This window comes from Opisthocomus hoazin, chromosome 8 (genome assembly GCF_030867145.1).
Source record: "Opisthocomus hoazin isolate bOpiHoa1 chromosome 8, bOpiHoa1.hap1, whole genome shotgun sequence".
Lineage (NCBI taxonomy): Eukaryota > Metazoa > Chordata > Aves > Opisthocomiformes > Opisthocomidae > Opisthocomus > Opisthocomus hoazin.
This window is the reverse complement of record NC_134421.1, coordinates 32,466,459-32,493,336: the sequence shown is the minus strand read 5'-3', so window position 1 is coordinate 32,493,336 and position 26,878 is coordinate 32,466,459. Positions and strand designations below refer to the sequence as shown.

Here is a 26,878-nt window from a genome sequence, read left to right as displayed (position 1 = left end):
AAAATAGTGATTCGGAGGTGTTCAGATAATGGTGTATATGCTTTCAGGTGATGATTAAGAGAAGTCTGCTTTATTACATGTCTCATTAGGTTGCACTGTTACCAGTTTTACATCACAAATGATAACTATGTGTGGCTGATTGTTCCTGTAATACAATACAAAGATGAAAAACATAGACATAGTAACACAGCAGAATAATGTGTCTGAATAGTGAAAACAAAGAGATGGTAGGTTAAAACAGAATTGACAGGTACAGTGTACTGAGGCTTGATATCTGGTTTCCACTAGGGTAACTGAACTGGTTCAGGAAAAAGAGCAGTAAAGCAATACTTGGTAATGCTTTCACTGAAGCTGAAAATCCCAAAGGCTTTTCTTGGTCCAGATTACAGCTTTAAGAAACATTTCAAAATATATTTGTGCTTCATGTTTGCATTGATATTTTCCGATTTCTGCCCTGCTGCTTTCCTTGGAACCCTGTCTGGGATTTAATCCTACCACAGAATGTATTAGCAAGTCAGATATTGTTATTAGTACTGACATTTAGTAGAGTCCCGTTTGTATCAGGTCATTAAGTACTGCAGGGAGAGACCTTCTGCCACAGCCAGAAAGCACACGCTGCTTCCCCTTGGCTATGTCCATCAGACTGCGTATGAGAAGGGAGAGCAAAAAGTGCCTCTCCTTCTCATCCCTGTCTCGGTTAACAGTTCTCAGCTGTATGTCATCTTGGTGCTAAGGAAGCATTATGGGTTGTGAGGACGGGCAATCATGAATAACCTGGTGGTGCTTTCCGCTGCCTCCTGAGTCAGGAGAGAAGTGCGTCACACCTGGGTGCTGAATTATGAAGGTGAATTCTGTTCACTTTGGTGCTCCACGTAGTCTTAAGCATAAACACAGCAGTCTGTGGCTTGTCTAAACAGCTTTAACTTGCTGCCTTCTGAAAACAGAGGCCTGAATCAGTCATGGAGGTTTCAGGAATGCTAATTGTTTGTGTACATGAATGAGCTTGTAAATGGTTGTTTTTGCAGTCTTCCATAGCTCATCCAGGGTAAGTGTGTCACTACCAGAGAAAAGAAAAGAGAACGATTTTTTTTTTTTTTTTTTTTTTTTTTTTTTGGTCTTCACGGTCTACTAATACTTTCAGGGCTAGATATAATGTGCCTTTAACAAACCGTGAACTTCTCTCCTACTGAGCCACTGCATCCTGCCTACATTCAGTGTAGGCAGAGAACCGTTGTACTAATCCACTCTCTCATCATATCTCTAGCAAACACATGTAAGTGTTTTTCTTTGAATATTGATTTTGATGCAAAGAGTGTTAAGTCTTTTATTTGGCAACACAAACAAGTAGGAGATTGTGACTTCTCAACTTTGTAACCTTAATTGTGGAAGTTCTGGTTTTCAGCTGTGACATGTTTTGACCAATGTGTGACAGTCACGTTTGGCTTTAAGAGAACAATCCTACCACCTCACAGCAAGCTTAGAATAGTTTACCTCTGCATGTAGGATAGCTGTAAAAGGTGGATGCTGAAATGTTCAGACTTTTGCTTTGCTTTTTAACAGGTACGGTTATATGCAAGGCCTGATGCAATCCGAAGAGGATCGGGGGACTATGCTCTAAATATTACAAGGAGACTCATTGAATTTTATGAAGATTATTTTAAAGTGCCCTATTCCCTGCCAAAATTAGGTAAGATTTCTACTAGAACATGAAGCTCACCAAGAGAGGGGAGATTAAGTCCAGTCCTAAATTTCTTTGTAAAAAGCTGAATGTACTAGATTTCAAGGTAAGAAATGTTTGAGTTAAGAAAGAATGATTGTTTAGAAAGACCAATAAGTAAGGAATTTTTCATCTCTCCTTTGCAGAGGAAGGGAAGTCCAGTTGTCCCCTATACAGCCTTGCACTGAAGGCACCAGACAGTACTTAGATTTGTTAGGCAGTGGGACTCCAGGAGGAGAACTTGAGACCTTTCACTGATAAGTGGGTTGGGATTTTTTGGTGCTGTTTATTTTGGTCCATACTTTCATTAGACAGCCACTGGGAGATGTTTGTTCTGTAATACTGGTGTCTTGATGCCTCAGCCTTAGATGGGGAACAGAGCTGAAAATATTTGTAGAAACTGGGAACCTGTAACAGTGCAAGGCAGTACTTTTTTTATGCTGGCTGATGTGTTTTATTAATGATGATTAGTACATATGCTTAATTGTATTGTTGCTTATTGAAAGATTTTCTGTGAACCTGTTTTGCTGCTGGAGTGACCTAAATGTAGAAGCTGTCAATTTCTATTACTTTTTAAATAGTTTCTTCTCCTCCTCCCTTTCACCACAATCAATTGTTCTCCTACACACTTGAATACTTTACACCATATGGTTACGCCCTCCCTCCTTCGAAGCATGTTTGATCAAGATCCAGAAAAGCCTATTGCTCAGCAGTAGGAAGAGAGCTTGTATTTGATCAGAAGTGTTAGGGTTGGAACCACAGGTGATCATCCGAGGAACTCAGGGTGTATTTCATTAAATTCCTTGCCTGGTGAGTAGCTTTATTAGTCTTACAGCTAACGATGAAGGAGATAGATAAAGTAATTGATGTTGTTAGATGAGGGTGTTGCATGAATTTTTTATAAGAATGTTGTGGTATTTGTATCTTGTCATCTTTAAGTGATGGGCTACAGGCAGTGTTCTCCTGCAAAAATATGCAGATGGGTTAAACGTGGCCCATGCATCAGACTTGGTGTGTGTCCTTTCATACCTGGCTTCAGGTATGTAATGGTGATTTCATAAAGGAACTTCTAGACTTACCGGTGCCAGAAATTTAGAAGGAAAAAAATAATCAAAAACTTTCCATTGAATATAAAGGACGAACAGTGGGAGTCCGATCATTACTTCAGGTAGTTTACTGAGAATGCCAGGTAGCCGTAGGCAGTAGTGACTGTATCTGCTTCAGAATCTTTTTCACAATTGCAACATACAGTCTTTCAACTCAACATGCTGTATACGTTATCATTGTGCTGTGGCATATCTTTGAAAAAAATCTCATCTGAAATGAGTATGTACCAAACTGTATCTCTTTGGAATAGAACAGGAGGAATAGTCACAAATAAAATTGTATTTTTTCATCAAGTATTTGCAGTAAAATTGTTGAATTAATATGAAAAACAGCTGGAAAACTTTAGTTATTCTGTAATGATACTATAGGAAAGAGTTTTTAAATTTTTTTGTGCTGTGATAAGGGTAAATTCATTTAATGTAAATATAATAAGGAAAATTTCAAAACTCTCTGTGACGTAAACATTTTTGAAAATTTGATTTGCATATGAACATAGGTATGTTTGTTCCCGGTTCAGCAGAATGCTAAGATCACAACATTTAGGCATGTGTCTTTAACCTGAAGGAGTGCTGAATTTTTGGTTTTTTTTTTGTTTTTTTTGTTTTTTTTTTTTTTTTTTACTGGGAAATGGGAGGTTAGGGACAGTAGTCTGATGGGTAAATAGAGAGACTGAAAGTGAAACCACTGTAGTCTTTCTGTGATAGTGATTTTGCAGTAGTTTTAATGAATTTTCTGAGGGAGAACACAAAACATCATTAGCTACAGCAATGGAAGGAGCGTGCATAAGGAGTACGCGTTGATACAGATAACACACGTGTGCTGTCTGAAGCCTCAGGACTATCAACTGAGATTCTGCTGTCACCACTGCAGAGGACTGTGTACTTCACTAAGGTTTTAAGAAAAATCAAAATTTTCTGTGTGGGACTTTTTAGGAGTTTTTCATTTTATTTATAAATGAAATGTGAAATGCCTTCAAGCAAGAGTGAAAATTGAAGAATGTAGTTTAAAAAGCTTTTTAACGACAGTGTCAGCTTTGTAGAAAATGTTCTGTTTCAAACATAAATGTTTTAAAACATGATGAATTTTGTTTCACATATTGTCCAGTTCTAACAAGAGTGAACTAAACTAAATCTAATTATTTTTGTTGAAAATACATTTTATTTTTTCAAAAGAATTTTGTTTTTGAAATACTGACCAGCTTACTGTGCAGGTGCTATATGAATTACTGAGCAACATGTTAGTGTCAGTGCTGTATGCTGGGGTGTGTGTTTGGGGACAAGGGACGTGCAACCCTTGGTGAAGCAATTCTGTTGTCTATGTGGTCATCCATTCGAACTCTCTGTACAGTAGGAGTATCTGAGGACATTCAGGCGCTTCAGATGTGTTGCTGGTATTAGAGGGACCTGTGTTCATTTGTTTGCTTCTTATGTCATTGAGGTATATTTCCACAGATCCTTGGCATCTGAAACTAGTGCTCCTCATCTGAGATTGTAATAAGTCAGCTAGTGTTTTCTATAGGAACCACTTTCTCCCCACGCTCTTGACTACTTGACTGGTTTTGACCGGGCTTTTTTATTGTACTTAAATGCAGTCAGATGTCTCTGGTTGCTGTTGCCGGTTGTGGGCTCCTCTGACTTGGCAGCCTCTGTTACTATAAGGAACTGTGGAGAATCTGGAGTAACATTTTTGTCACCCAATGATGAAGATTTTTTTAGGTTTTGTAAGGCCTGTAGTGACTTCTGAATGCATTGGAACAGTAGATTTGTTTGCCAATTGATGTAAATTCTAGTAATGAATCCGAATTGGTGTTTTTTCTCATTTAAATAGCCAAATTCCACAGTTAAAAGTTCTACTCAGCTTGTAGATATGTGCTTTTTTCCCCCATCATGCTCAGAACAGGAAGGTGCTTGTGTAGAGTTTTAAACTAATAATTTTTGTATGAATTTCATTTCTGGAAAACAAGTCAGGTCTTCTAAAAACCCTGTTTTTCCAAGACTATATCATTACAAAAACTAGTTAGAATGAGGAGTGGATGATGCATGGGGTTTTATTTAATTCTAAAAAAGAAATGCAGTAGGGCTTTTAATTGTTTCTGTGGCTGTTCAATATAAAAGATATTTCTATATTTGTATCACATATTTATTTTTAATCCAGAAAAAAATTTCTTTGTATGCATAGAGCTTTTTCTTACAAGGATCTTCGAGACTGGAATAGTTTCCCTATGGGGAATGATTATATAAGCAAGCACTCTCTACATGTGGACAGTTGTGACTGAAGTTGTGAATGACTTGGGGTGGAGGGGTGACTGCCTCTTCCCACCAAGAGTCAAGGGCCACCCAGTGAGGTTAGCAGGAGACAGGTGCAGAGAACACAGAAAGATCATTGTTACTGCAGCAGGTGGTAGATTTGTAAAACTCCTTGTCAAGAGAGATTGTAGATGCAAAAAGATTATACAGGTCCAAAGAGAGATGTGGACAAGTACTTGGAGAGGTGCTCTGTGGGAGGAAATCCCATGGTTTGAAAATAGGATCTAGGAAATACTCAAGAGAGTGCTATTTATATTCCCTGGTCTTATGACCTGAATGTCTGATGTGGCTGCTGTTGAAGAGGAGAATACTGAGCTAGGCAGTCTTTTTGTCTGAACTGTCAGGGTCATCCGTATATTCATAGTCTTCCATTTTCCCAAGTGCTTCTACTAAAGGGCTATGGAATCTCTTCTCCAGAATACTTAATGTACTGGAACTGGGAAACTTTTTAAGGCTCTGGTTATGAAAGACTGACAAAATTCCATGTGTGGTGCATAAACAAACCACTTGTGTGAAGATTTTTGGGTTTCTGGACTTTGGTTTTCTTCCTCTTAACAACACTGTAGTATCACAGTGTTAGTTGGATGCATTTACTGCTTCTCTGAAAAGTCATTTTACAACTCAATTTATTTTATTCTGAGTACTGTACTTTCACAACCATGTGATTAGTGTAACCACTATGTTCCTTGCGTAAAGAAACTCTGGTGTCTCAAGGGTCAGACACACAGTGCCTAACCCAAAAGCACTTTGCTTGGATTCGTGCAATTTCAGGCGCTTAACTGGTGTGTCTAAACTAGCAAGCTGATTGTCCTAGGTTCCTTATTTCATTTGTGGAGAGATCGTCTTTGTGGGCATGGTTCAGATCTTATATGGGCAGTCTCCCACTGGAACTGCCCAGGCAAGAGAAAAAAGTATTTTATTAATCATTAGCAAGTTTGCTGATGATACCAAACCGGGAGGTGCTGTTGGCTCTCTTGAGGGACAAGAGGCCTTGCAGAGGGAGCTAGATAGATTGGAGCATTGCGCTATGATTAATGAGATGAAATTTAACAAGTCCAAATGCCAGTTCCTGCACCTAGGGTGGAGTAATGCTGGGCACAAGTACAAACTGAGAGAGGAGTGGCTGGAGAGCAGCCCTGCAGAAGGAGATCTGGTTGAGAACATGCTCAATATGAGTCAGCAGTGTGCCCTGGCAGCCAAGAGAGCAAACTGCATCCTGGGGAGCATTAAACACAGCATAACCAGCCAGTCAAGGGAGATGATGATCCCGCTGTATTTAGTGTTGGTGCAGCCTTGCCTTGAATACTGTGTTCAGTTCTTGGCCCCACAGTTTAAGAAGGATGTGAAGGTCCTTCATTCTGTCCAGAGAAGAGCAACAAAGCTGGTGAAAGGGCTGGAAGGCATGCACTATGAGGAACAGCTAAGGACTTTGGGTTCATCTAGTCTGGAGAAAAGGAGGCTGAGGGGTGACCTCATGGCTCCCTACAGCTTCCTGGGGAGGGGACATGGGGAGGGAGGTGCTGATCTCTTCTCGCTGGGATCCAGTGATAGGACACGTGGGAATGGTTCAAAGCTGTGCCAGGAGAGGTTTAGACTGGACATTGGGAAGCCTTTCTTTTCCAAGAGTGGTCAAACACAGGGTTCCTGGAGAGGTGGTTGCTGCCCCAAGCCTGTCAGTGTTTAAGAAGCATTTCGACAATGCCCTTAATAACATGCTTTAACTTGGTCAGCCCTGAAGTGGTCAGGCAGTTGGACTAGATGATCATTGTAGATCCCTTTCAACTATTTCTACTCTATTCTGTTTTGTTCTATTCTATTCTACTCTAACCCCTGAGCTTAATTTAAGTGTCATTTGTACCATTAAATTTTGACAATGTGCTGACCTGGGAAGGAGATGTAACTAAGGCAGTTTCGTGATGGAGAACAGTGAATAGGGTTGGGAAGAACTTGGGCTTCTCAGAAAGCTTTTAATTCGCCATTGAAAGTTCCCTGAAAGTTAGAAATAGGAACAGTGAAAGGCTGCGTGAAAGTAAGTCCCCTTGCTGTTTTGTCTTGAGGTCAGTGGATATGAATCAATATTTAACTTAGAAATACTGTATTTATTTTTGTGAGCACTATAGTGTTAAAATATATGTTTAAATTCTGCCCCCCCCCCAACTTTAGGAAGTCTGTTTTTCTGTAGATTTGCTGTACAGCAAACTTTGAGGTTACATCTGATATATTTTGTTTGATTTTTTTTTTTCTTCCTTGCAGATATGTTCAAGGTACTAATTACTTGATTCATGCAAAAATGATATAGTCTTTTTTTCATCGTGCAGCATAAAACACTTTAAAATTGTGCATGCAAAGTCTCAGAAAATTATTTTCTAAGGTATTAAATGTGAGTGCTGCACAATGGAAGACAAGATTGGAGCACTAACACTTGCTCTTTGAATATCTTTGGAGAACAGGATTTGGTTTTTAAAGTGTGTCACAGAAGTATTTAAGCTCTTTCTTACGATGTAAAAAAAGGCCGTGTAAAGAAAAAGTTCAACAGGGAACTGTTCTGATTTTTAAAGGAAACTCATGTACCTCTGCTCCATTCCCTGACTGTCAATCCTGAATATTTTGGTGGTAGAGAGTGCTGCTGCCTGTTGCTGTTTGAGCCATTGCAGGCCCAAAATAAAAAGTGAAATGCTGTTAGAGGATGGCCAAGTGACTTACTGTGAGCACTAGTGATGAACTGTTCTGATTTAATTGCTTTACTGTTAGCTTGACTCTCTGGCATGTTCCTAACCTGTTTATTGCCATATTGCCTTCTGTCCTGCTTGATCTTCTGTCATCTGCATCTGTACTCTTTCTGCTACTACTGCTTGCTTTCTTCCCTTTCATTCGTCCTTCCTCCTGTCTCTGTTGCTCCTTCTATAATGAACCTCCATGTTGTTGCATGCATTCTCTACTTTAGTTCTGCTAAAAGTTTCACAATTCCTGCCCTCATACTTTGTCTTTCTCCCTAGCAAGGTGGCTTCTTCCTGCTACCTGTCCTACTCGGAATTGCTGCATTACAGCAAGCAAGATAGCTAATTTTTCCTTCTCCGTCTGTAAAATGAAAACAATAATTAGCACTTTGTTGTTTTTAAAATATTGGAAAATGATTGTCAGCTTGGTTGCCTCTTGATTAAGAAGTTGCCAATCTGAAAATTTAAGAAGCACTGGTCTGATCTGGCCTTCAGCATGACAAAGCCTGTAGAGTTTCATAGTGTTCTTAATGACATCATAGCTGTAATGTCTGTCTGAACTGTACATAGTCTGTCTGAAAGATGTCCAGTCTCTTCAACCGAGAGAGAATCCATTATAACCGTATCGGAGATAGGGAAAGGAATATTAGACTCTGTTAAGTCTGAATGCTACGGTCTTCTGAACTGAGAAGAAGGAAGCATATCAAGAGAGATGCCCTGGGAATGGGACATGCGACTTCTGGAATGAGGAAGGGTGGGAGAGGAGACACTAAGGTCTTGATTCATGTGCCTAAACGTAATTATCTGGTACTGTTCAAAATGTCTTTGGGTATCATGAGGACCCCTAGCTGCTGCTCGTGCTGGCCTCCAGATGAGATCCTTCGGTCTGTGGCAGGTCCATATCTGATAGCTCCACATGGATTTTCTTTTAACAACTCTGAGAATCTCGGTTGGGTCTATCACCTGTATTTAGGCAGCAGAATTGAAACCTACTATTTTCTTTGACCAGGTACTTGAAACATGGCTAATGCCTCTGCACACAGAGGGCTATTTCTTGATACAGAGCATTTGTACGCAAAATGAACTATGTCACTTTTACCCTGACCTTTGAAGCCTATGCTTTGAAGTTGTGAGATGTTTTGTTTTGTTTTTTTTTTTTTTCTTCTTAAATTTCTAAGCTGTGAGCACTTCAAAACAGTAACTGGTCAGGGCTCCAGAGGGAAAATTTCCAGCTGCAGCTGTAGGAAAAAGCAGTATTTTTTTCTCAGAGCAATGCTTTGAAATATGAAAAGGAACAGTGAGTTACTAAACTGAAACAAACTGAGTAGGAAATCAGTCCACAGCATGATGCTAAGAAACAAGGGTAAAAAATAATCTTTGCTTTGCACTTTCTCTTACCATATTGCTCTAAACTGTGTTAAATGGTAAGCCAGTTAATTCTAGTAATTAGTATAATACAGCTCATAATGGGCATTGTAACTGGTTTTGGAAGTTTATTAAGGGGAACCTGATCTCTCTCTGGTGACCTGGCGCAACAAATCTGATACTGTTTGCAGGAGACAAGAAAAGCTCCATGTAGGAATAAATCAGCTTCATATAGAATAAAGATGAATGGGCCCTGGTGGAAATAATCCCCTTCCAAGGGAAATGTTTTCTTTTCATTAAGTAGTGATTTCCCTCCCTTCTTAAATGTGACATAGAATAGAATCCAAACCTCTCAAACAAGAAGAATGTTTGGATAGTAGCACTATTACCAGTAGTAGTTCAGCCAGCCCATAGTAAAAGGGTGACCAAATCTGACAGTGTCCCCATGGGCTACTCAGCTAAATCAGCTTGGCTTTTAAATGATTAATTAAAAAAGAAGAAAAAGAAAGGAAAAACAGGGTGATGCTGTTGTTATGAGAGTGTGACAAGACGTGAGACTGTAGGAGACTCAATGGAAATGTAAGGGCTTTGAATGAGCCATAAGAATCCTTCATTTGAAAGTAAATAGATGTTTTTCTAAGGCACTCTTCAGTAAGTTGTTTGAGCAGTTAGCACCAATGTAGAAGGGGGTGCACTGAATTTTAGCCATCTAAAAGCAGTGTCTACTCTTAAGTTCTTTACCTTTTGAGAAACAGATGCCTTCAGAAAATGAAGCATTTCACGCTGAGTTAGGAGAAATAAATCTTCCCTGCAGAGGTACCAGTGGAGGTGTCTCTGCTGATTACAGAGAGAGGAAACTAATCTGGCTAGTTTAAATTTGATCTCTGAGTTTTATATGGCTAAAAGATGAGGTGAATCCTTCTGTAGGATTTATAAAATTGGGTAAGATCTTTGACAGACACAGAAACTCCATAGAAATTATGGGAATTACCAGGAAACTCTTAGAATTTTTACCTGATGTGAGATGGTTAAATGCCTAAGAGCGCATGAATCCAAAATACATTTTAGACAGCCGTGGCTAACGTAGTTTTCATTATAGCTCCTTTCACTCTGCTTGAGCAGAGCTCTCATCTCTGATTGTCTTCTCCAGGGCTGCTAGTGATTGTCTTTTTGTTAGCTTAATCATACTGTTCTTGACCAGAAATGTTCACTTACGAATATCAGATTTTTGAAGGGTAGTACTGATTTCTGCTGCAAAATAGTATTGTTGGATCCAGAATCCTCGACCATGTCCAACTTTTGAAATTTTTTTCTGTCTTGAGAGGCGACTGAAGATTGTTAATAACCTGTTAGACCTGACAGTTGAGAGGGTTCATCAGAGACTTTGACCAGCAACTGAAACCTTTTACACCAGCAACTGTAGCTTTGCCTTAAAGAAGTATATGTAGGAAAAAAGCTTAAGCCTTGGCCCCGCAACGAACTTTGTGTTTGTGTAGGCATTTGTAACGGTGGTTTTTATTATGGAATAGGGGCTATATGTCACTAGGATGTTGTGAGAGTTGCTTTCTGTGCATGGTATGGCACCGTGAAAGTTAGCATGTGGAGATCAGAGCTGCATGGCAGCAAAACAAATATAGAAGGGTTTGAAAGGAAGACAAATGACATCACTGAGGATACTGTGATAGATTTAGATGGCGTTCATGAAGAGGGGGATGTGTGTGTGAATCCTTGGCCAGTGTGTAGGAAGATTGGATTGCAGTAGGATGTGCTAATCTAGGAGATTTTTCCTTTTGAAAGTCATACCTGTAATGTTTAGTTTGAATGAAAGTAGGTAACGTGGTTAGTCTATATCAATTAACTAGGGTACCGAGGAGAAAGTAATGGCCTTTTCTCTCAGAACTGAGGTAGAAACCTGGCACTTCCTATGTTTGAAACCGTACAGAAGTGTTATGCAATCTGCTCAAGCATATTGTCTTTTGATGGAAAAGGGAAATGGCTGACCTAGTGAAACATATGGTCCACCTATGCGGTCTTCTACAGTGAGCAGTGTTTAAACAGCGTCTTCATGATAGCTGTATATCCACAGACAGAACTAACAGAACAACAGTGACGTGCTCATAATGACACCATTTGAGTAAATATGAAAGTTTATTAAGATTTTACTTGACTTTCAGTTATTTTGGGTGTGTATGGTTCATATTAATAATCATATGACAAATAAAGATAATTTCTAATTCAATTCATGAAGGTTGCAGTTTTCATTTAACCCTGCAGTATGAAATGTGGGGGGAAAAAACAAGGATGCCGTGGTGACTTCTGTTTTTTTGTTTTTTTTTTTTTTTTTTTGTCTTATGTGTGAAGCAGAGGTTTTCCTGCCTGAAGAATGAAGTATTATGCTGATGAGGAAAAAAATAAGTGGCAGGTTAGAGTACTGTCCACATCAAAGACCAACATAGTTCACGCAGACTTTGTTTTTAAATGTGCAGTTTGAGTACAGGACAATTCTATTCTTTATAAAGAATTTTTGTTGTAAATTGGTTGAAATAAGTAGTTCTACATACTGGAGCAGCAGCGATATGTGTCACTAGTATTCTCTTTTCATTCAGCATTGTGGTAAAGGTTTTTGACCTCCTGCATTTTGTTTGAAAAGTGAAGACAACTCAGTTTCAGGCCAGACTCAGAAGCAAGTTCAAATGAGTCTAACAGGAGCTATAAATGATTACAATGGACTCTTTCTTCCAGTCCTGTCTATAAATGTGTGTTCTGTACTAGTTTTATCTCTGCCTAGTGTTATGCCTGCTGAACCCTGTAGCTGCTGCCTTGGCTCTCCAACCCTGGAAGAGCTAATGTCATGATAAAGCCCGTTCAGACTCTTATTTCAGAAGTACAGTTTTATTTAGCTTGAAACTCACAGAGCAACACCGCTATAGCCCACTTGCTTGTTCGAGGCAGGCTAGAAAGGCTTAAAAGGCTTTGCTCTCGCCTCTTCCCCTCACTCCAGGCACTTAGAGCTGTTATGGTTTGCCTAGCTCGCTGCCTTCCTTCTTTAGGGTAGGCCTGATGTTCGAAGAGTTGTTAGCTAAGTGTTTTAGGGTGCTTGGTTATAGTTTCATAGCTAATCTGTAGCTTCTACCACTTATTCAGAGTCTCTGAATGGCTGGAATGACAACTTCCATGCAGAAAGACTAAGCGAGAAGACCAACAGGAGATTTAAAAAATACTTGTATTGTATGCTTCCTTTTTCAGAGATAGCAATTGCTTTCACAGCAATTTTAAAAACAGTGCCATCATTTTCATGCTGATTAGGGCTTTTAAGAATTTGTGATTTTAATTATTTTTCATATCAGTATCATTGCTAAACATAAATGAGAATGGAAAACAAGTGTGTGTGGGTTTGTTTGTTTGTTTTTTTTTTTTTTTTTTTTTTCTTCCTGCAGCGGTGGAGAATTGTTGCTGTTAATTCTCCATATTCTCAGTTTTAGAAGGATTATGCTTCTTTGAGGTAGTTTGTTCTGCTCTCCAGATGGTATTGTGACAAAGTTTGTTTTCCATTAGATGCTGATTTGAGGGCACCAAATAGATTACTTTGAGAGACAGAAGTTCCTCTAGGCAAAATTGATGAGAAAGCACTTTGTCCACTGTCTCACTTAAACTGACTTGCATTTGCTTTTTTTTTTTTTATGTTTATCTTGAAATATGCATATATAGTTAAAAATTTTGACCTTATTCACGCTTACTGTAACACCAATGCCAGGACAACTCCTTAATTCTCCCCACCAACACACTTCAATACAATTAATATTCTTATTTCCTAAGAAATCTAAAACTTAAGAGTTATGAATTACTGGTGCAGTGAGAGTTACAAAAAAGTAACCACTTTCTGAGAATATCCTGAATATTCGAACTAGTTAAAAATCTGTTTATAGGTGTAGAAAATGAGCATTCATGTCTTTCTTCTGTACTGTAAAAAAACTTATCAATGCAGACGTAAAGAAGATACATTTTCATATATCGTCAAAGAGCATGAGGAGTTTCTTTCAAGAGATTATTACAGTGTCTTGAAAAAGATTATAGCATATTAAAGTGGGACTTAAATAGACCAGAGATTTCTGTTCATACAAAAGATTTGAAGAAGTATATAACTACAGAGCTGAATAAACGTATTGCTGCTGCATAGATTCTGCTGGCTTAGTTATAAACCTTCCACCTGTACTAGCTAGTTTCTGTAAGCTGCTGAAATTCAAAGGGATGTATGTGCTCACCTTTTATTGCTTTTGCTAAAGGTATTGTAACTGAAAAGGTGTCCTAACACAATGAATTATGCTACATTTGCAGCACCATGCCTGAAGCAACTTCATTTTTGTCTTAAGGAAACCAATGATTTTCAGTGTAAAGATGAAAATATTAAGGTGGCTGAACAACTTTCATTAAAACAAGTGACTTGTCACCGTAGATTCTCCCCACCCCCCTGCATGCTGACAAGCTTCTTCAAGTGGTATATGGACATTAAAAGGATCACTGAATAAAAATACTGTGGAGATCTCTGGCAGATACTGCTAAATTTGCTTTCCCTGTTCTCCCTTGCTGTGTATAAATTCTCCTTCTCTTTGCATCTAATTTATTTAAATGCCATCTGCTTGTGTATTTAAAACGTAACATTTCCAGATTCAAGATCAGTTCTGCAAAGGCTGCGTTTTCCTTCGCTCTCTCTGATTCTTATCAGTAACACTTCTAACAAACCTGTCCTCATGAAGATACATATTTGTCATAGTGATAGCACACTTCAGAAAGTGTATTAAGCTAAACCAACTCCCACTGTTCAACTCAAAAATATGTTCCTTGTCATATGCTACTCCTCACTGAAATTAAACTCGGGTCTAGAGAGATCAAGTCCCTTTTCCTCCTGACATGTTCAGCTTGGCTTGGCTGAGCATCGTTCTGCTGTTGTATGTTGCTGAGCAGTTGAATCCTGGAAAGGGTGGAGGGGAAAGGCAAGGGGAAAGATGCATAAAGATGTGTGAAGAGAACAACTTAGAAATGTATTCTGGAGACCCTTGCTGTAAGTTTCTGCACCTATTGCTGTCTCCCTGGCTGGCTTAGCTAAACGTTTGGACACCATTTCAGAGTAGTCCCTGAGTGTGTGACTTTGTAACGGATCCCACACTCTGCAAGGATAAGGGGACTTGTCAGTGGAGCTGATCATAGCAACAGACCTCCTAAAAGTATTTTATTCAGCAGGGGATTTGGTCTGTCACCAGCCCTACGACATTATCAACAGACAGATTTCCTTTGAGAGTCATGATGTAAAAGCAAAGGTATTTTGACAGAACTTTAATTACACATGGCTGTGTTTATGATGCGACTCCTAAAGCAGTAACAAAACTCAGTCGTTGAATTCCTTATATGAAATTATATCAGGTATTTCCATATTTGTCATAGTACCTAATAATTTTATAATCAGTACTGGGTGTTTACATATACTGCATCTTGCAAATGGAGAAGCACCATGGTTTTGCTGTCCTATTTAGAGGCACAGCTGAAAGCGAAAGAGTGCCGAGAGGTGAAGGCAGGCAGATGTTTTGCTGATAAGACCTGTGTAAAATGTTCACTTGTCAGATAAAATTTGAGTGTGTATTGAAACAGAAGGCAGTTGGAACTTGCATCCTTTCATAATTACGTATTGATGATTCAGTTTCATGTGAGGGACATACAGATGGCTCCAATATATCCTACTTTAAAATTAGTCTGAGAGTTGTTCTTCCTAGGGTACTAATACTCAGGCACGGAGATACATAAAGCTTCACAAGGCTGTCAGCCGTAACTTAAATACATAGAAAAATGCATTATATGTCTTTTCACTGCTAATGTAAAATGACTTCCTAGGCATCTTTTCTGCATATTCTTGAAATGTTTTAAGTGTTGGTTCTGACCTAAGGTAATAACAGACAACTGAATTTTATGAAGAAGCATGACTGTTAGTAACGCACAGATGTGTTGGAAATGCAGTTTTCTGCTGCATGCCATCTCTCCAGGTATTTCTGTAGAAACCATACAACAGTTTCCAAGAGATTAAAAGGATCCGAGTTGTACAAGTTATGATTGATAACAGAAAGATATAATGTAGCTCTTAATAAAACCTTCCAAACATAAGAATGTTGTCAGATGACACCAAAGGATATTCAGAAATCACTACATGTCAGTCAGAGTAGCAATGAACAGACAGCTTTCTGTAATGCTTATGTTGCCTTTGGGGAGAGTTGGATGAAAGTGCAGCCCCAGAAGAATTCACTGTGTTTTATCTTCACCAGTCTATTTCTTTAAAAAGAGAAAAAAGGAAAGGACACAAATGCTCGCTCTTTGCAATCAAAATACCATTGCTGTGTGGCAACTCTGATATTTGTGGATATGGAGTACAAAATGGTGAAATCCAAGTACTCAGCTGAAGAGTAATTTAATGTTGCAATAGTGAAGTGGAGAAATAAAACAGTACAAGTGAATATAGTGCCATTTTAAACAATAAAAACAAATCTTCCTACAAGTAGTTCTAGCCTCTCAAAAATTTACATGTATTTGTCTGTGAATGCTCCTTTAACATTAATCTATCTTTCCAACCATATGTGTGTACACAGACACATGCGAACATATGTACATATTATCCTGGCTGTACTTTATATGCATATGACTGTAATCCCATTAATTAAGGTCGTACAAATACTTACCTATAGGTAAAATTCCAGTCATCAGGTGCCACAGACTTTAATGGAGGCTCTCCCAGGCCACAGTTCCCACCTTTCTGCTGTCCCATGTAGCAAGGCCAAGTCTGACCATGGAACCAAGAAGTGTTTGCACCGTGGGGTAGGGAGTCTGGGAACAAGGAGTCTCACTTCCAAGCGTGAGAGGAGTTTGGACCTGTGGATAGTTAGAGAATTGGGACAGCGTGCTTGCTTTCAGGCCCTTGTCTGAGGGTCCCATGGGAAAGATGGGCCCTGTTTATTGGTTGTGGGTTAGATGGCCCTTATTTCACAAGTCTCCTGACCTTTTTCTAGCTGCCCTTCCACTTACAGATCCTCAGTGCAGTACTTTCTCATCAGACCCAAGAAAGATGAGGCAAACAGACTCACTGCTACATGCAGTTTCATGAGACTTTAACTTCAGTGGTGTGAAGTCATCTTCTTCCCTTTGATTTTTGGGAGGTTATTTTTAATCACCTCTTTCCAGAGATCTGTTTTTCAGGCTGGTCCTATGGTTTATCTGCACTGCTGAGAAGCAGTGAACTGTAATGTGGAGATGAATGTGGGTGAGATAATGTGGATGAAATCCAAGGTAAAGTTAAGTGTAATTCCAAAGTAACTCTTAAGATTCATATGTAAAGATTCTAATGTGTGTTGTACCTGTGTTATCAAAATAGGAGCCTCAGCATCACAAAGCCCCTGGTTGCTGTCAGCAAAATAAAGGTGGCAGAGTCAGTTCGCCTAGAGAGAAAGAACTGTCTCATACTCTACCACCAGTGACTTGTTTCCATTACTGAAGTAGCCTATAAGTAGAAGCTGACAGACACAGAAGCTGTAAAATTGTTTCACTTCAATAATCATGTTTAGGAAGAGGGCTCCTACAGAGAGATAATAGGACTAGAGATAATATAAATGTCTCTATATCAAAACTTTTGACTTGACAAGCAAGCTATTTTATATTTTGGAAGGTAATTCCGTGCAGAACTAGTCTTGTGACAGCATATTCTTTGATCTGTAAGACTGATGAGCTTCACTAGAACTCATTTTAACACTCCTAGCTATGAATTTGCCTTCACTGCACATCCAGGATCAAGGCATTTTGACATAAGGATTATGAACAAGTCCAGGCAGCGCAGCGTTGCTCCTTCTTTGTGTAAAGACGGAAAATTCCTGATAATGTCGGTGTTGGTTCATGGTATTAAAATACAGAACCGCTCATGTAGGTATACTTAAAAGCTTTTTTGGATGTCTTTACTCATCTGTCGTGACTTGTACAAGATACTGCTTTTCTCACCTTCAAGTTGCTAAAATCTCATCTCTGATGTAGGCCTTTATAAAACTGGATTTAGATAAACAATCACATGTAGGTGGGTCTTTTCAATAAGATGTCTTTTCTCTGTCCTGACACTCTTAACACTGTGTTCTTCCTTAAACTAAGTATGCTAGCGAAATATATGTGCCATAGAAAGGTTGCAAGTTTTGATTTGGTGGTGGTGTTCCCTCAATACACAAGTTTCTAATTGTTTTGTCAGTAGCTCCATATCTCCTGCAGTGATTGAGTCGATGCATTGTGCGTTCATCTCGGATACATTTACTTCTTGTCTCACGACTGACACTTTCCTAGAGGTGTGTGTGGAGTACCCCAATAAAGGAAGGCCGTCCTCTACATCCTCTCACAAATCTGTGACAGGGGATACATTCTCAAATGAATAGACTATGCTGCATTTCTTACAGCGTGAATGTGTTATATTTTTGCTGTCATCCATATTACAAAGTTGCACCTGTAAACAGTCTTTCTTTCCTTCCTTAGCAAATGTAGCGAAAATCAAAGGGCAGATGCACACATTGGGTTTTATAATAAAGAAATATTAGAACCTCAGTTTACATTTTTCTTTATGCGGATCACTGAGTTTTACTTTGAAATCTAATCTTTATATTTTCTCCTCTTTGCTTTCTTGGGAGGATTGACTGTATAAACTGTCATAATTATAGGGCTAATTGCTTCTGTCACCCTTTTCTGGTCTTTCTGGGTGTGCCATTTCAGGATGGTAACCAGCTCTGAGTCAAGCTGTTTTCTCATTTGTATGTGATACTTTTCTGTGGTGTACTATGGTTCTCAGACTTGGTTAACAGGAAGCTGAAGCTGAATCCTGTACCTGATTGTTGAAAACTATCATCTGAGATTTACTTGAGATTTACAATTTACGCATACTCAAAATGTTACAAAGTTTTGATGGGTTTTAGCAGCATACTAAGATTTGTATTCTATTAAAAGATTTTTTTTCTTTAGCAGTTAAAATAGAAGGGAAAAAATTTTTTTTTTTTTTTTCTTCCTTAATTTATCTTGCCTGAAGTTCCACCTTATGACATTTGGGATTAGGCAGTTACTTGGATCTTAGCTTGAGTGTTTGTTTTGCCAGGTAGACTGAACAGTTGGCTCTGTGGATAATGCTAGCTTCTCTGTGTTACTGTGTTAAGTTCTGCATCTCTGCCAATGTGACTGTGAAGGCAGTATAGCTGTAGAAGTCAACAGCATATCAATAACCTTTTGTTTACCTTCTCTGGCCTCATTGTCATTTTTATGTCCACTGGAGCTGTTCTAGCAATGGACCCAGCTCTCCATCTTTAAACCTGAATGTGTAGCTCTTTTCTATTACAGCAATCTTTGCTTGACATCTTCCCTTTATGTTTACATGCATTGTGATGAGCAGTAAGATTGGGAGTCCCAGGTGCTGTTAGACTAGAAATTTAGCACATGGTTGGAGAGCTGCCAGGAGCTGCGATGAGTTGCAGATTTGAAAATCAATGTGAACTGCCTGACTTTACTTGTGGACTACCAGCTGGTTGTCCATGGTCCTCCGTATGCATATTTGATTTATGTTGTAAATGGGATTGCACCAAAACATACACTTTAAAAAGGTGATTTCTGACATGAAGATAATGTTCTATCTGCTTGATCTTAAAAAGGTGATGTCCCATTTAAACCTTGGAATTATGATAACTCTGATTTAGAATGTTTTCAGTTAAGGGATTTTATTCAATTGCATCAGACTATTCACTTCCTTTATGTTTCTTTTAAATCTTGATGTAATTAACGAAAGTTAATTTCTTTTCTTTTTTTATTCGCTATTCAAAGCGAAAATGTTATACAATTTTAGAAGATGATATAGGGAGCATTTATATTCTGTATTTATGTAGACACAGACCTTTTAAAAACAGAGTTCTGAACAACTGCATTGCTGAATGTACAATTAAGGTGTAACATATGATCAGTGAACATGGGTTTATGCTTAAATTTCACATTACTGTGCACTAAAACTGAGCAAAACCATAACATACTGAGATCAGAGTATTTTAGATTTTTTTACACTTACCACCATTGATTAATGTACCATGGCTACTAATAGCACATTTGTGTGTTGTGGGTTGCCTCAACTAGGCCATAATCCCATCAACTATCATAAATCAAACATGGCTAGGCACAATCAGAATTTGCATGGAGGCTGTTGTCCTGGGTTTGGCCAGAACAGGGTTAATTTTCACTGGAATCCAGGAAGGGGCACAGCCGGGGGGTGGGGGCTGACCCCACCTGGCCAAACAGAGCCCGGTATTCCATACCATGTGACATCACGCTGGGTTCCGGTGGGGGGGGGCGGCGCGGCGGGAAGGCACTCGCGGCTTGGGGGAAGGCAGCGTCGGTCCTGTTTCGGGAGAGCGGCTGTCTGTACGGTTCGTGGTTGTGTTTTCTCCCTATTTGTATCGTTGTTGTTCCTGTTTTTCCCTCTGTTTGCTGTTCTGTTAAACTGCCCTTATCCCGACCCACCAGTTTCTGCCTCTTTCTTTTCATTCTCCTCCGCACGCCGGCGGGGGGAGGGGCGGCCGCGTGGCGCTTTTGTTGCCGGCGGCAGCCGAAACCGAAATATTTAATTGGCGCCCAGACGTGGAGCGGGGATAACGGCAGGGCTGAGCAGCTGGTGTTAAAACTGCTTTCATAGATTTTGTTAAAATTTATCATACGCATTTTCTGTGTTAAATAGTCGCCGGTAAAAATGTTTCTGTCTTTGATCAGATGGCTGTGGTTTCTGAATCCTTATTTGCAGTACGTATTCAATGCCGTGCTGTTCATCATCGCTGGGAAAAAGATCAGGATGATAATTTTGCTCTACCTTACAATATCGACTTATCATATGATAACATCACTGTGCATGAAATTAGTCTTGTATTTGCATGCGGCACTGCGGTCATTTCCGTACCTCGGACCCTATGTCTTAGAATTTGTGAATAATCAAACCCAGTCTGTGGGGAAAGCCGAAGGGGATACCTTCCCCCACTCTTTCGCCCCCCCTCTCTCCCTCAGGCTGGTCCTAACGGCTTTTGAGAATTTCGAGTACCCGTGGGGTGCTCAGGCCAGCACTCTCCTTTTGTTATGCCTCCTGAACGGGTTGCAGGTTTTGTTTAGGGTTAAGCAAGTCGTTAAGAACATCGTGCAGAGACCTGCCCCGGGGCCAGATAGCTGTGAGTGGCTGGGTGTGTGGGACAGCATGGGCAAGTACCTAGGGCAGTGGGCACCACCGGTGTTTTTTAAACTCACCCCTGAACAAATACAGAATCCAGACAGTCTAGTAAAATATCTGCAAAGAGTGTGCTGCCACCCGGGGAACTCCAGAGAGACACAAATCACTGCAACGTGCTGGGGTCTGGCCCATGCCTACCGAGCCCTGTTCAACACTGTTCAGTGCCTTAAAGGGGAAAGGGGGGGAAACGAAGCGGCAGGCACTGCAGCTGGCGCTGCCCCCCCAGCCGGACCTGCAGCCCCTCCAGCCCAGCAGGCAGTCCCAGCCCCCCCGACTGGCACCACGGCTGCTGCAGCCACAGCTGCAGGGTCTGCCTCGGTTTCCCTGGCAGGCACAGCAGCTGCTCCAGCTCCAGCCACAGGCACAGTGACTGAGCCCAATGACCAACCTGTGCAGGTAGCAGTCGCCCCTGTAAAACTAAAGAAAGACGCAAAGAGAGCAGATCGCTCCGGGAGGGATGATGATGAGCCAGGGTCATCGCGGGAGATAGAGACAGAGATCATCACCTGGTCCCTGTCCCTGGGCGAGCTGCCGGACATGCGGAAAGATTTCAGCCGCCACCCTGGCGAGCACATTGCCACCTGGCTGCTGCGGTGCTGGGATAACGGGGCCAGCAGCTTGGAATTAGAGGGCAAGGAAGCCAAGCAGCTGGGATCCCTGGCCAGGGATGGGGGCATTGACAAGGCCATTGGGAAAAAGGAACAAATCCTCAGCCTCTGGAGGAGACTTCTGTCAGGCGTGAGGGAGAGGTACCCCTTCAGTGACGATTTTGTATGTTATCCTGGCAAGTGGACCAATATGGAAAGGGGTATTCAGTACTTGAGGGAATTAGCTGTGCGGGAGCTGGTTTACTGTGACACAGACGATGAGCAGGTACCCACAGACCCAGATGAACTCCAGTGCTCACAATCCATGTGGAGGAAGTTTGTGCGGAGCGCACCCTCCTCGCATGCCAGCTCACTGGCAGTTGTAAACTGGAAAGGTAAAGACGCACCAACAGTGGACGAGGTGGCTGTCAGACTCCGCCAATATGAGGAAAGTCTCTCTTCCTCCCTTGTCTCAGCTGTAAATAAATTGTCCCAGAAGGTCCAGCGACTCGAACAGAGTATGTCCTACTCCCCACCTGTACGGGCCAGTGTCTCAGCTATTAGGGGCAAGCGTTTCCCTGCTCAGGAGAGGGAATACAGAGGCTACACACCACGGGGCACCCTGTGGTTTTACCTGCGTGACCACGGAGAGGACATGAGGAAGTGGGATGGAAAACCCACCTCAAGTCTAGAGGCACGAGTACGTGAGTTGCGAGGTAAAACAATCACCAAAGGGGATTCTGTTAGGAAAAGTGCCGCTCCATTTTCCAGAAGCCAGCTCTCCAGACCAGGTAGACAGTTTGACCTTGATTCCGATCCTCTGGAGGGGACCTCCAAGTCATTTTTACAGCAAGTGAGCAGCAAATTCTCTGACGAGGATTAGAGGGGCCCTGCCTCCAGCCAGGTGGAGGAAAGGGACAACCGTGTCTATTGGACGGTGTGGATTTGGTGGCCTGGCACGTCAGATCCACAAGAGTATAAAGCTCTAGTGGACACTGGTGCACAGTGTACTTTAATGCCATCAGATTTCAAAGGGTCAGAGTCCATTTGCATTTCGGGAGTGACAGGGGGGTCCCAAGAGCTGAGTGTACTGGAGGCTGAAGTGAGCCTCACTGGGCAGGACTGGCAGAAGCACCCCATTGTAACTGGCCCCGAGGCTCTGTGCATCCTTGGGATAGACTATGTTAGGAGAGGCTATTTCAAGGACCCAAAGGGGTATCGGTGGGCTTTTGGCATAGCTGCTGTGGAGACGGAAGAAATTAAACAGCTGTCCATTTTGCCTGGTCTCTCGGAGGATCCTTCCGTTGTGGGGTTGCTGAGGGTTGAAGAACAACAGGTACCCATCGCGACCACAACGGTGCACCGGCGACAGTATCGTACCAACCGAGACTCCCTTCTCCCCATTCATCAGCTGATCTGTCAACTGGAGAGTCAAGGCGTGATCAGCAAAACTCGCTCACCCTTTAATAGTCCCATATGGCCAGTGAGAAAATCTACTGGAGAGTGGAGACTGACAATAGACTACCGTGGCCTGAATGAAGTCACACCACCGCTGAGTGCTGCCGTGCCAGACATGCTAGAACTTCAATATCAGCTGGAGTCAAAGGCAGCCAAGTGGTATGCTACAATTGACATCGCTAATGCATTCTTCTCCATCCCTTTGGCAGCAGAGTGCAGGCCACAGTTTGCTTTCACCTGGAGGGGCATCCAGTACACCTGGAATCGACTGCCCCAGGGGTGGAAACACAGTCCCACCATTTGCCATGGACTAATCCAGACTGCACTGGAAAAGGGTGAAGCTCCAGAACATCTGCAGTACATCGATGACATCATTATATGGGGCGACACAGCGGAGGAAGTTTTTGAGAAAGGGGAGAAAATAGTTCAGATCCTTCTGAAAACCGGTTTCGCCATTAAGCGAAGTAAAGTGAAGGGACCTGCGCAAGAGATCCAGTTTTTGGGAATAAAATGGCAGGATGGGCGCCGTCAAATCCCAATGGATGTCATCAACAAAATAGCAGCTATGTCTCCACCAACCAGCAAAAAGGAAGCACAGGCCTTCCTGGGTGTTGTGGGTTTTTTGAGGATGCACATCCCAAATTACAGCCAGATTGTAAGCCCTCTGTACCTCGTGACCCGGAAGAAGAATGATTTTGAATGGGGCCCTGAGCAACGACAGGCATTTGAACAGATTAAACGGGAGATAGTTCATGCCGTAGCCCTTGGTCCAGTCCGGTCAGGGCAAGATGTTAAAAACGTGCTCTACACCGCAGCCGGGGAGAGTGGCCCAGCCTGGAGTCTCTGGCAGAAAGCACCAGGGGAGACTCGAGGTCGACCCCTGGGGTTCTGGAGCCGGGGATACAAAGGATCCGAGGCCCGCTATACTCCCACTGAAAAAGAGATTCTGGCAGCATATGAAGGCGTTCGAGCTGCTTCAGAAGTGGTCGGCACTGAAGCACAGCTCCTCCTAGCACCACGATTGCCGGTCCTGGGGTGGATGTTCAAAGAGAGGGTCCCCTCTACGCATCATGCCACCGATGCTACGTGGAGTAAGTGGGTCGTGCTGATCACCCAGCGCGCCCGAATGGGAAACCCCAGTCGCCCAGGAATTCTGGAGGTAATCGTGGACTGGCCAGAAGGCAAGGATTTTGGAGCATCGCCAGAGGAGGAGGTGACACGTGCTGAAGAGGCCCCACTGTATAACCAGCTGCCAGAAGATAAGAAACAGTATGCCCTGTTCACGGATGGGTCCTGTCGCATTGTGGGGAAGCAACGGAGGTGGAAGGCTGCTGTATGGAGCCCTACACGACAAGTCGCAGAAACTGCCGAGGGAGAAGGTGAGTCCAGCCAGTTTGCAGAGGTGAAAGCCATCCAGCTGGCTTTAGACATTGCCAGTCGAGAGAAGTGGCCAGTGCTCTATCTTTACAGTGACTCTTGGATGGTGGCCAATGCCTTGTGGGGGTGGCTGCAGCAATGGAAGAAGAACAACTGGCAGCGCAGAGGCAAACCTATCTGGGCTGCCCCATTGTGGCAAGATATTGCTGCCCGGCTAGAGCAGTTGGCTGTAAAAATCCGTCACGTGGATGCCCACGTCCCTAAGAGTCGGGCCACTGAAGAACATCAAAACAACCACCAGGTAGATCAGGCTGCTAAGATTGAAGTGGCTCAGGTGGATCTGGACTGGCAACATAAGGGTGAACGGTTTATAGCTCGGTGGGCCCATGACACCTCGGGCCACCAAGGAAGAGACGCGACATACAGATGGGCTCGTGACCGAGGGGTGGACTTGACCATGGACACTATCGCACAGGTTATCCATGAATGTGAGACATGCGCTGCAATCAAGCAAGCCAAGCGGGTAAAGCCTCAGTGGTATGGAGGACGATGGCTAAAATATAAATATGGGGAGGCTTGGCAGATTGACTATATCACACTGCCACAGACCCGCCAAGGCAAGCGCTATGTGCTCACAATGGTGGAGGCCACCACCGGATGGCTGGAAACCTACCCTGTGCCCCATGCCACCGCCCGGAATACCATCCTGGGCCTGGAAAAACAAGTCCTGTGGCGACATGGCACTCCCGAGAGAATCGAGTCGGACAACGGGACTCACTTTCGCAACAGCCTCATAGACACCTGGGCCAAAGAACACGGTATTGAGTGGGTGTATCACATCCCCTACTATGCACCAGCCTCTGGAAAGATCGAGCAGTACAATGGGCTGCTAAAAACCACTTTGAGGGCAATGGGGGGTGGGACTTTCAAAAATTGGGATACCCATTTAGCAAAGGCCACCTGGTTGGTTAACACCAGAGGGTCCACCAACCGGGCTGGTCCTGCCCAGTCAAAACCTCAGCGCCCCGTAGAAGGGGATAAAGTCCCTGTAGTGCACATGCGGAACATGTTAGGGAAGACAGTTTGGGTTAGTCCTGCCTCGGGCAAAGGCAAGCCCATCCGCGGGATTGCTTTTGCTCAAGGACCTGGGTGTACCTGGTGGGTAATGCGGAAGGATGGGGAAGTCCGATGTGTACCTCATGGGGATTTAATTTTGGGCGAGAATAGTCCATAAATAAATTGTATAAAGTTAGTTGTTAAATAACCCTGTCACTGTCTGTTATCACTGTTATAATTGTTATATGTTGTACCAGTAGTAGCATAGTAAGAATCGTCCAGATTAAAGAAGGATGGACTTTTTCGATGAAAACCTAGCAGAGCACAGCGATGATGGAACTGGACCTGGTTTTTCAACAACTGGCATCCAGCAACTTCATCAAGATCAACATCTCCTGCAGAGTGTGGGCACGGGCTGCACCAGATACATCAGCCGTGAGCTCCGGATGCAGCAAGTGACCGCCCATCTCCACACATCACCTCTCCTGCCACGGAAGACCATTACAACAGATGGAGCCCGAAGTCATGGATTAAATGAACTCAAGGGACACTTTAGAGTGATGATCCATAGACTAAGGGAATGATATCTGGAGACAGGAGAAGTGGTGGTGATCAACTGGACAATGGGGGACCTGGGCATGACGTAGATGGTATGGAATAAGGGGTGGATAATGTCCTGGGTTTGGCCAGAACAGGGTTAATTTTCACCGGACTCCAGGAAGGGGCACAGCCGGGGGGTGGGGGCTGACCCCACCTGGCCAAACAGAGCCAGGTATTCCATACCATGTGACATCACGCTGGGTTCCAGTGGGGGGGGCGGCGCGGCGGGAAGGCACTCGCGGCTTGGGGGAAGGCAGCGTCGGTCCTGTTTCAGGAGAGCGGCTGTTGTACGGTTCGTGGTTGTGTTTTCTGCCTATTTGTATCGTTGTTGTTCCTGTTTTTCCCTCTGTTTGCTGTTCTGTTAAACTGCCCTTATCCCGACCCACCGGTTTCTGCCTCTTTCTTTCCATTCTCCTCCGCACGCCGGCGGGGGGAGGGGCGGCCGCGTGGCGCTTTTGTTGCCGGCGGCAGCCGAAACCGAAACAGCTGTCCTGTTGGTAAAATGGTCTTTTAACTCAGTTGGTGATGTTCTGCTTCCGACCAACTCAATTCTTCTTTTGCCATAGGAGGAAATAAAGCCAAAGACATCCTTCACCACGTCATGCCTTAAAATAATTGTACATTTTTGGAGGTATAAATATGGATACTTATATTTGGTGAAATTCCAGCATAGCGTAAATTTTGTTTGTGTAGAAATGAATCTTCAACATCTAAATCCCCACTAATCCAAAATCACTTCAAAATAATAAGTGACATGATTAAGTCAGCACTGAAGTGATATAAAATCTGTCATCATTCAGTGTTACAACTGAAATAGTATACTTCACATAGAATATATTTTGTACTCTTATTTTTTTCTTCAATGTAATTTTATTGTTGGATGCAGAGAATTTATTCTATATATTGTCTATTGAATATATATAGTACGGAATATGAAATGAAAGTCCTATGTTGTACTAAAAATGTCAGAATAGATTGCATCCCATATGTACTTTCATATGGTGATGGGTAAGGCTGGAAGAATATCTTTGTGACCAGAAATATTTGACAGTATGAAGTATGATGACTGTGAGGTTATAGGTTTTATGAGTTTTTGCAGCTTGCATATTTGATTTATAAAAAGATTAACAGTGTTGATAAAATGATTTTTGGAAGGGGTAACATTAGAGTGTGGAGTGATATCTAAATATGTTAAAAGCATTCCTGCTGAATAACAATTGGAAAATTATTCTTGTATTTCATGGTTAAAAATAATACTATTATTTTTTGTTTTCCAAAGAGCA

General features: G+C 42.2%; 1 protein-coding gene across 1 annotated transcript in view; it reads left to right on the top strand.

Moving 5' to 3' along the window:
* TRHDE (thyrotropin releasing hormone degrading enzyme) overlaps positions 1–26,878 on the top strand; it is a 234,995-nt gene that overhangs the window by 46,103 nt on the left and 162,014 nt on the right. Inside the window, exon 3 of the mRNA XM_009931561.2 lies at positions 1,561–1,687. Within this exon, the coding sequence (XP_009929863.2) occupies positions 1,561–1,687 (127 nt within the window). The remainder of the gene's footprint in view (positions 1–1,560; positions 1,688–26,878) is intronic.